Source organism: Astatotilapia calliptera, chromosome 4 (genome assembly GCF_900246225.1).
Source record: "Astatotilapia calliptera chromosome 4, fAstCal1.2, whole genome shotgun sequence".
In the NCBI taxonomy this organism is placed as follows: Eukaryota; Metazoa; Chordata; class Actinopteri; order Cichliformes; family Cichlidae; genus Astatotilapia; species Astatotilapia calliptera.
In genome coordinates, this window is record NC_039305.1 from 17,313,333 (window position 1) to 17,323,611 (window position 10,279).

The 10,279-nt window shown below is 43.1% G+C and overlaps 1 protein-coding gene across 4 annotated transcripts in view; it reads left to right on the forward strand.

Annotated features, from left to right (window-relative positions):
• LOC113020883 (septin-9-like) overlaps positions 1-9,417 on the forward strand; it is a 58,959-nt gene extending 49,542 nt beyond the window's left edge. For 3 of the 4 annotated variants that reach the window (XM_026165162.1, XM_026165164.1, XM_026165163.1), the window contains exons 3-11: positions 98-307; positions 3,090-3,218; positions 3,331-3,412; positions 3,701-3,838; positions 5,164-5,281; positions 5,750-5,845; positions 5,950-6,046; positions 6,708-6,759; positions 8,074-9,417. In XM_026165162.1, coding sequence (XP_026020947.1) covers positions 98-307; positions 3,090-3,218; positions 3,331-3,412; positions 3,701-3,838; positions 5,164-5,281; positions 5,750-5,845; positions 5,950-6,046; positions 6,708-6,759; positions 8,074-8,215 — 1,064 coding nt within the window. In that variant the 3' untranslated portion in view covers positions 8,216-9,417. The remainder of the gene's footprint in view (positions 1-97; positions 308-3,089; positions 3,219-3,330; positions 3,413-3,700; positions 3,839-5,163; positions 5,282-5,749; positions 5,846-5,949; positions 6,047-6,707; positions 6,760-8,073) is intronic. The other variant, XM_026165165.1, reaches the window with a different exon arrangement.
• The last annotated feature ends 862 nt before the right edge of the window (positions 9,418-10,279 follow it).

Below are 10,279 nucleotides of genomic sequence, written 5' to 3' on the forward strand. Positions count from 1 at the left end.
CTGTTTTCACAGATGCGTCATTTATCTGTTATTGCTTCTTCCATATTATACTTGTGAGTAACTCAAGCCTTCTCTGTTTCTGTTTGTGTTACATCAGGACCTGAAGTGTTTTCCAGCTACAGCAGCAATACCATGTCTGAGGCGGTGGTGCCTGATGCTATGGTGTCCCCAGCAGTGGGTGGACTGTATGGGGAGAAGGCTGGCGGCCCCATGTTGGACTTCAGCTATGTGGGTATTGATGCCATTCTGGAGCAGATGAGGAGGAAAGCCATGAAGCAGGGTTTTGAGCTCAACATTATGGTTGTGGGTAAGCAGAGCCTGTTTGCACTCACTAAAATTCCCAGATTTGGTTCGCACAGTTGTTGTCGGTCACATAGCATTGCAGTGATCAAATCTTTGGCTGCTTATGCACTCACACATTAAAAGAAATGCATGTGAAGCATTAGAAATAATTCCAGGAGTTGCCTTTGAGTAAGACTTTTGAGCTGGTGCTTCACTGTGGATAACTACTGCTAGCAAATGTTCAGGTTGAAATAATATTTCCCATCTTTACTCAAAAGTGTGGCCTTCTGCAAATAAATGGTTGCATTGATGGTTGTATACACTTAAGTCTCACAATAAACCTCAGTTATGTATAACTAGAGCTGAGACTGAGTCATGATGCTTTTCTTTCTAATCAAGTTTAAATATAAGCCTGAAGCTTTTTTCTTTTATTTTGTTTTTTTTAATTGGGCATACTCATCACTGTGATCAGACACCTTTAAAATAGGAGCTAATTACACACCTCAGGATCAAACAGGCCACCATCGAGCCCACCCAATCTCACTGCTTTACGTCTCCTGCATGTCGTCTCCACACATGGTCTGTCTCATCCTCAAATAAAAAAAATGTGCTTGAAAGCAGCCCCAGGCCTGAGTGGGTAAACACAACTAAACAAAACTGGTTTCCATGGTTTTTTGGGTGTCTTTTTTTTTTTTAAATATCAAGGTGAAATTATTTAACTGTATCACAATGTAGGAACAATTGATGGTTTTTGAGAACTGGATAATTGGTTTGGCATCTTTATAACTGATGGTTTTTTACCTGCATAGAGGACTTTATGCTCCCCTCCAAAAATTGTAGCAAAAGTGAAACGAAAATCAACAAAAAAAACGCATTTTCACTGGATTTTCATTATTTTAATTCTCATCTGTTAAACAAATGGAGTGATAATGGACTGATTATAAAACATCAGTCATGCTTAGGCCCAGGTGCAGTAGCTACAATCTAACAGTTTAAAACTAACAGAGCAGGTGGATTTACTTCCTTGTCTATAAAGGAAGAGGACACCCGGGGGGAAACCCCTACATCCAAACAGGATAGCGAGACGATAGAAAGAGAACAAATTTTTTGGTAAGATAATGAATTGTGATAACTTTGAGTGTCATTTTTAAAAAATTTCCTTCCAGCTTGTTTGCTTTTTCTTGTGAAAATGTTTGCTGCCAGACACAATTTAACAGTTTAAAAAGCATCTGTACGACTTTGACCTCATACAGAAAGCACTTGTGGGATTTTGGCACCACCTCACTGTTTTGTGATGGTTGTTAGCGGTAGGATGATGGATGCAGACACTTTGGAGAAAGCAGCTGTTGGAGCAAGTTTGGACACGGCTCACAGTGGCATTAGTACTGCCAAAGCACTGTAGCAGATAAAATGCTAATTTCCACGTGGACTTTTGAGTCCTTTAACTTCCAGCTGTTGAGCTTCATATTTGTTCTGTGAATCCGTGTTTGCGTGGAGTGTGTGCTGCTGTGCATGCGAGTGCATATCCATAAATCAAAGTTCTGAATGTTGACTTAACCTGAGGTTGAACTTTGAATGGTCATTTCCCAGTGGGCCCCTCCAAACAGCTCTTCATTAACCCGTGGTGATGTTAGCATGAGGTCCAAGGGTCACAGGGGGTCTCATCCATATAGACAGACAGCTGATAAATTAAGTCTGTTTCAATTTGCCCGGATGGGGGAGCATTTTATCCTCTTACTGTAGCAAAACAAGAGCATCGGTGTTGTTATCTGATCAGAAAGTGTCTTGAACTGGTAGTTATAAGATTAAAGGAGTTACATTTGTGTATTTCTGGGTGTGGCTGTTGCAGTCATGCTATTTCCCCTGCTGTTATTTTGAGTGGCTCATAAGTGCCATATGTCGTATTAGCATTTTAGGGCTATTAAAAAAAAGCTTTAGTGTTTCATATGCTGCTGCCTCCACAGGATACCAAAGTAAAACTAACCTCCATCCAAAACAGCATCACCATTCACAGTTAATTTACTAGTGAACACTCCCTTTGCTCATTTTATTTTTTTTTTTTCAGTTCAGTCTCTGCTTGTCATCTAGCCCCAGCCTTTCCTGTGCCATTTTTCCCAGAGGTTGATGTTGCGGTTGTGGTGGCCCACAATGTCATTAAGCTGCTTCCCAAGAAGAATTCCCGCAGTCAAACATACTCCAAATAAACAGTCATGGATTTCAGCTTTAGACACTAGATCTCGTTCTGCTAGGAAACTCTAACCAGAACCTGCAGCAGGTGGACAAATCAGCCAAACTCATCGAGGCTGCAGAGCAAAACGGGGACTACTATCACAAGCTGCAATTACAACGGAGGGACTGGATCTCATCCCACATCCACGGGATGAGACTTGTTGAGAGAGGCAGCTGAGAGACAGGAGCTGGAGAAATTAGACAGGGGAAACGCCCAAACTCTTGTGCACATGCAATCGTTGGAGACTTGTATAGCAGATGACAAAAGACAACCATAGGCATAGCAGTTGTGGCTGTTGCTTGTCCTGTCCTGCTGTTGGCTCATTGCAGCTGCCCCTTTTTCTCATCACTTACTGCATATGAAGTAAACTGGTGTGCTTTGTTGGCAGTGTTTGAGCAGACAGGTGTCACAGCTTCTGAAATTGTTGGAGTGAAGCAGGGTCATTTTATAGAATCTTGTTTGGCTTTATTATGGCACCATTGTGTAAACCGTTGGCTCCCCACTGTGTAAGCAGTCACTGTCGAAGTGTTTTTTTTTCTCATTGCCTGTCATTTTTTTGTTTGTTTTTTGCTTACAGGACAAAGCGGCCTGGGAAAGTCTACTCTGATGAACACGCTGTTCAAGTCTAAAGTCAGCCGTAAGTCTGTGCTGGCTACAGCCCAGGAGAAGATTCCCAAAACAGTGGAAATCAAGTCCATCAGTCACGGTACAACTCACGACAACTGGCTTATGCCCATCTGCATTCTCACTGCTTGTCTGTGTTACAGCAGTTTGCTGCTGTGCTGGCTCACAGTGTTCTTATGTGCTTTTGTTTGCAGACATCGAGGAGAAGGGTGTAAGAATGAAGCTGACAGTCATTGACACACCAGGCTTTGGAGACCAGATCAACAATGAGAACTGGTAGGCTACAACTTAACGTTGCTGCAACAACCATATAAGCATTATAAGAGTTCATAATGACAAGAGTTTCTAACCAGATGTCCTCCCCTTTATTCTTGCTTTTCCTGCTTTCTTACTTTACCTGATCTCTATCATTGTCCTTCCTCCTCTTCTTTGTCTCCCTGAGCCCCTCCTCTTCCTCCTTTTACTGATCTGTCCCTTGTCTTCCTTTTCCACCCCCTTACCCTTCTTTCCCCTCCCTCTTCTCTCCTTCTCCCTCTTCAATTATCTTTCTCCACCATGGCATAGCTGGCAGCCCATCATGAAGTTCATTAATGATCAGTACGAGGCGTACCTGCAGGAGGAAATCAATATCAACAGGAAGAAAAGGATCCCAGACTCCAGAGTCCACTGCTGCATATACTTCATCCCCCCAACTGGACATTGGTAGTGACACACCACAGTCGTAGTTTTAAATCTCAAAAAGACACATCTAAAAAAACATCAGTGCTGATTCCTGTCACACAAGCTGTTCTTTATGCTCTGTAGTTTTCTTGTAAACAGACATTGTGTTTTCTAAAAGTCTGACTTGGTGACAATACGAAACAATTACATCAACTGGAATTTAAATAACTGCTGTTGTTACAGACAGCAACGCTGTGCTTTGCCTGTGCATGTCAGCATATATTGGTATAGGCTGTCTTTGTTCTTAACTTTTTAAATGTGAAGCAGATCTCTCTGCCTTGTTACCCCCTCTTATTGAACACACACAAGGACTCTCTATCCGGCCCACACACTCTGGAGACATGGGCTGCTCTCGCCAGGCCCCGAAGCAGCTCAGTATCCTAAGTTTTTCCCTGGACCTCTCACAGGCCCACACATCTGGCTCTCATCGAACCGTCCGGTTTACTCTCCCTCTCAGCGCTCTCTTGGTTCAGACCTGCACCGATCGGAGCTCAGGGGGTCTGGGTATACTAGCAGAAGGAATTAGGCGTTCGGTGAACACATGATAATTCACCATGCAGCTCATAGTTTCTTTTATATTCCTATTTTTTCATTGGTGTAACTCGAGTCGAGTGCAGCGACTGGTCTTGGGAAAATGTTGAAGCAGCTGTGGACTGTCATCCCCTTTGGAGCACGCACACAAAGACACAACTGATAACAGAGCAAATGCTGCACCTCTATTAATTTTTGTCTCATGGCATGTCTTTACTCAGGCAGGGGCCTGGTGTGAATGTCCCCCCCCCCCGTCTCCAGCAAGCAGCGTTTCATGTTGATCCAACACTGCAGATGTCACATGGCCCGGCCAGCAGCTGCTCCAGGCTTGCCTTAAAAAGCCTAATGGGGGAGAGGCAGGAAGGACGCAAGAGACAGAGACTCTGTGTGTGTCTGGGTGCATGCAATCAATTCTGCACTTTTGTCTTTCTCAGCGTGCTCTTTCTCGAGTGCACAAGCCTTGTTGTTGACAACGAGCAGCCTGTGTGAAAGAGTCGTTAGCCAGGCCAGAATCCGCTGCTCTAACCACATGCAGATGCTTTCTCAAACTGCGGGAAAGGCCTTAGCTGCTTCCCCTAACTGTATCAAGCAGATGTTCACATACTCTGTGTAATGATGGGTGCATGATAAGAAGTTGGAACTGTAAATGTTCCTCCATCTGGGACGTTTCTTAGGAACATCTGCCCTCTGGTGCGAGAGCTTTGCGTTACAATTTCCTGTGCTTTTGTTCTTAAATCTAATGTCTTCCTCCCGGTTCTCTCATGTTGTCTCCTCAGTCTTCGGCCTCTTGATGTCGAATTCATGAGACGTCTGAGTAAAGTGGTCAACATCGTCCCAGTCATTGCCAAGGCAGATACACTCACGCTGGAGGAGAGAGACTTCTTCAAAAAGAAGGTAACATCTATTAGATTTTAGTGGCATTGCAACTTCTCTGAAGTATCCCTATATTCTTTTACCCTTTTGCTCTCTGCTTGCCTTTACTTTTTTTTAAACAGCTGACCCCTTTATGAGGTTTTTATTGGCTTTGTTTTCAAGGATCTCAGGATTTCCCTTTCCCTCATTAACACACTCTGTGTGCACACAGGTTTAGGCGTACATCCTGTGAGGGTTTTGCGTTTTGTTTGTTGCAGTTAGCGACTAAGCCCAAACTTTTGGCATAGATTAGCGTTAATGCAACCTTAATCTGCATCCTGTGCATATTTAGGTACAATTGTTTGATCTCTCAGAAGGATACATCAAGAACAGCCGCCTAATTAGTCCAGAGATTAAGAGACTTGTGGTGGGTTAAAGATTTGGTGTGTGTGTGTGTGTGCGCGCGTGTGTGTGTGTGTGTGTGTGTATATTTGAACATGCTCTAACCAGATCAGGGAAGAGCTGCGAGCCAATGGGATTGACGTATACCCACAGAAGGAATTTGATGAGGATGCAGAGGACCGAATGATCAATGAAAAGATCAGGGTAAGGGCAGCAGCATCACCAAGCAGGACTTTGGGCTCTATCTGAAATCCATTCTGTAAGGATTTCTAACTCTAATAGCCGTTTACTTTTAACCTTTTGAACAGGAGATGATCCCATTTGCTGTGGTGGGAAGTGATCAGGAGTACCAGGTCAACGGCAGGAGGTTGCTGGGGAGGAAGACCAAGTGGGGAACCATTGAAGGTACAACTCTCGTTTGTATTTATATTAATGATGCACTTTTAGCAAAAAAGAAAAGGGGGGAAAAAAGAAGGGAGGGTTTCTGGGAGTCAGCTGGTCACAGAGTGTCAACAATGCTCCATTCAGCTCTCCAGACAGCAGTCGTGTGCCATGTAGCTGACTCAGGCCTCCACCAGACAGTCGCTATGAAGACGCCTGATTGTTTACTTGGTGTCCCAACCTCTCTCATTCCCATACAAAGAGTATGTCTGCTGAATCCTCACATTGGATATGCACTGAGCAGAGAAAATGTGTAAGTTTAGTCATTTTTAATTCCAGTTTATGTTAGCTACTCCAGACAGGAGGCCCCACCCCTTTATCAAGTGCCTCATAAAGGAAGTTTAATTTCCTGCAGAGTGTGCCTGTGCTGACACACACAGGCACACATCATTGGGAAATTCTGATGCAGTTAATCTCCTCAGAAAATACTCAAAGTGGATGAAAGCTGCAGCAGGTGAGGGCAAGATGGCCTGCTGCATGGAGCCATCACACTAGGATCACTGACTCCACCTGCTGGACTCTTAAAGAATCTCAGCACCAGCTATTCATGAAGCTTCTGCAGCCTGTTAGCACCTGTTTTAACTCCCGTTTGATCATTTCTAACTCAAAGCTTCTCTCTCTGCAGTTGAGAACATAGCCCACTGTGAGTTTGCCTATTTACGGGATCTCCTCATCAGGTGAGTGCATGTTGTCTACTAGTCTGCAAGTCCACAGGTTTATGCCAGATGAGGATCTGGCACAGATTCATCATAAATAAAGGGATTTTTGTAATTTTAGACACAGAGAGGGAGACTCAATCTGCATGTGGTTGATCAGTCTCATGAATCACATGTGTCACATGTATGTAGTAGCAATAGGAATGAATATGTAAGTGTTTTTAATAGAGCTGCCAGTGTTAATGCGTTAACACGGATTTATCCATCATCCCGCAATTAACCCATCTGGAGCGCAAAATGACGCAAAATCCCTGAAATGTCTCTGTCAACGCAATTCGGGCAGTTTGTCCAAAGTTAGTCCATTCTGCGCTCCTGATTGGTTAATGGCGTAAAAAAATTTTAATCGCAGTGATCGTGATGATGCGTTAACATTGACAAGAGGCGTCCTGCTTCAGTGAATCCACCTGTTTTATAGTGATCACAGTCCCAGTGCAGTAAAAGCAGAAACGCAAATTTGCAGAGGGAAAAACTGATATGAGACATGTTTACAGGCACAAAGTGCAAAAAAAAACCATGAGCTGTTGTCTGTAAAGACAGCTGGAGTGATTCAAGTCAGACACACACAACAGTTAAAGACACGGTTTGAGCGGTTTCTGTCTGACACTGCAAGTGTGCTGGTAGTTCACAGGTACATGCTGGATCAAGGTGGATTCAAAACCGTTTGAGGTTATTGTAAGGCAAAATAAAGGACACAAAGGAGCAGGAGGATGTGTCCAGTCAGCATGTTAAAGTAAATGTAGTTTTTATTTTCAAACTCGAGATAAAGTGACCATAGTTTCCTGTCGTGTGCTCGAACATTGCAGTTCTTAGGATGAGTGAAACGTAGAGAATTGGTTTCACTGTCTCTATATACCATGTAGAAATGGTCTGTAGTTGTGTTTTTCGGTGTTTTAGGTAGTGTGTTTGTGTTCAAGAATGAGACTGCTTCAGTTTGTTAATATAAATTTTGACCAGCTCATCATCTGAAACTGCAAATCCAGATTCAGTTTATATAGAACAGAATAAAATTGCCCTTGAATACATCGAGAAACACCATTGGAAACTTCAGTTTTTCAAGTTTTTGAGATCCTCGTTCATTTAAACAACTTCTCAGTGTGTGAACGAGCCTCTTTAAAAATCCATATATACAAAGGTGTGTGTTTTTTACAGCAGTAATTATCTGTCCACACTTTGTACCCTAAATTTTAAGGTGGTTGAGTAGAAAATGTAAAAACTGTGATGGTTTGAGATGGACGGACACTTCTGTGATGCCACAGTGTGTGTTTTTGTTTGTAGGACCCACATGCAGAACATTAAGGACATCACCAGCAGCATCCACTATGAAATGTATCGCGTGAGGCGCCTCAATGAGAATAACACGATGGTGGCTCATGCCAACGGTATCCCAGAACATCATCTCACCGCCCACGAGATGTAGACGCCGCCTGCCGCCATCACAGCGTAACTCGTTTGTTCTGAGACTCTGATGTTCAGCAACAGTCCTTCAACTTCACTCCAACCCACTCCACTCCAAACCTCCTGCCCCACCTCACAGGGTGCGAAAAACTCAAACGCCTGCCAGAGGGACTTCATTATCGGTGACTTTTGGTGGCTGAATGGACGGTTTATGTCAGTTTATTGCTTCATGAATAAATCCCCTCAGTATCGCTGACCGAGAGAGGGATTTTTACCTGCTTACAGTTAATATTTGTGGTGCCAAAATTTCAGCTTCCACCAAACCGAACGAACTGACACTGAAGTGCCTTAAAACGTAACATATTAAACTCGTCCACTTTTCTTTTTGCAGATTTTGGTGTTTTGTTTTTAGCAGCGCCTGTAGGAATGTGGGCCACAGTTTTGTTTTTTCCTCTAAGCACACACTTATAGCGACGTGTGAAAAGTGATGATACTTGCACTTGATCACTGCATAAAGCATGTTGGAGAAGGGCCAGGCAGCGCTTTGCCAACATGTAACACACAGTAATGTAAAGTGTGAGCAGTGCAGCTTCACTCAGCTCTCTCCCCCTTAGTTAACCCCTCCCCCCCCACTCCCAAAAAAGGGTTATCAGAGAGCACCTCATACGCTTGACTTAACTTTTCTGTCGCAGCTCGTGTTTCTCTTTAAAAGTTGTTTTTAATTCCCACTTATAAATGTCATTGTTTATGAATAGAAATATCTTAAGAGTGATTTAAGATGATAAAGTATTTATGCACGATATAAAATGTGAACGCCGTCAGTTGTAGTCCATATATTCAGATTAGTAACACACACACTTCCCCTGCTTTGGGCCCGTCATGGCGCCTTATTTATTGGAGGGTTTTTGTGCTTTTTCATAGCATGTTGGCCAAAACTGGAAAGAGAGCACGGTTGTTGGTGCCAGGCTGACTACATTTCGACGTTATCCAGTCCCCTTAAATTCTTCTTTTTTTTTAATCTAGTCTTCCACTGACCAGCCCACTTTGTTTTTCCTCCCATCATGTACCGAGGATCTTTCTTTCATCCACATATTACTTCCTAAGCTCTCACTGTCATGCTCTGTCCTGTATATTCGTCTGTGTTCTGATACATTTTTGTACTTGTATTATTGATAACAAATTTTCTTTTATCTTATTTGAAAGAAATAAAGATTGAAGTTGTAAATATTGTTTTTTTTCTTATATTTTTACAATGCCTAGAAGAAGTCCAGTCAGCGAAAGAAGTCACTCCTTAACGTTTAAATGTATACACTGATGACATTTTAGATAATTTTCTCCCACAATGGCTTTTCCATAGCATTTAATTGCAGGTGTAATTCACTTACTGGAGCACTTTAATTGCCGTGTCATTAAACTTCTTCTTGATTAGCCCCTGAAATCAATATGGCTGCCTACTAGGTCAGTGCAAAGCTGATTAGTGCTAATTACTTGAACGCATGAGTGCATCTTTTCTTCCTCGGCACGACATTGGAGAAGGCGAGACCTTCGGGATCAGTGAGGGTATGTGCAGCCGTCAGCGCCCTGAGGTATTGAAGCAGCAAGAGAATGTAAACGCGGCAAACAGACTCGTGTCAAGTAAAATATTTACTTTGATTCCTTTTGAAGGACTTGACGCCAGTGGAATTGGCCCAGAGGGAACTTCAGTGACTCTCAGGTCTAAACTGAAGCTTCATTTGCAGCTCATCAGCTGTGACAGCTTGGAATATGCCTGTGTCATCAGTTGATGAACCTAGACCTTCGGTCCCATGGAAGACACTATTTCCTTAGTTAAAGCCAAGAGGTGACTTTTTTTTGGCCAGCCGCTGTGGTTCAAAGACAGATGGGTGCTGATCTAAGAGTGCTGGGTGAAGGCTCCAGGAAGAAGTAGTGCAGTGGCCACAGAGAGGCTACAAGAAAAATGTGAAGAGCTCAAGCAAAATACAGACAATCTGTTTAAGTTAACAGACTTATCAATACTATAACTCTTGTTATAGTATCAGATCCCCAGCCATCAGATGTGGCTGGGGATCTGATGGATTTTAATTCA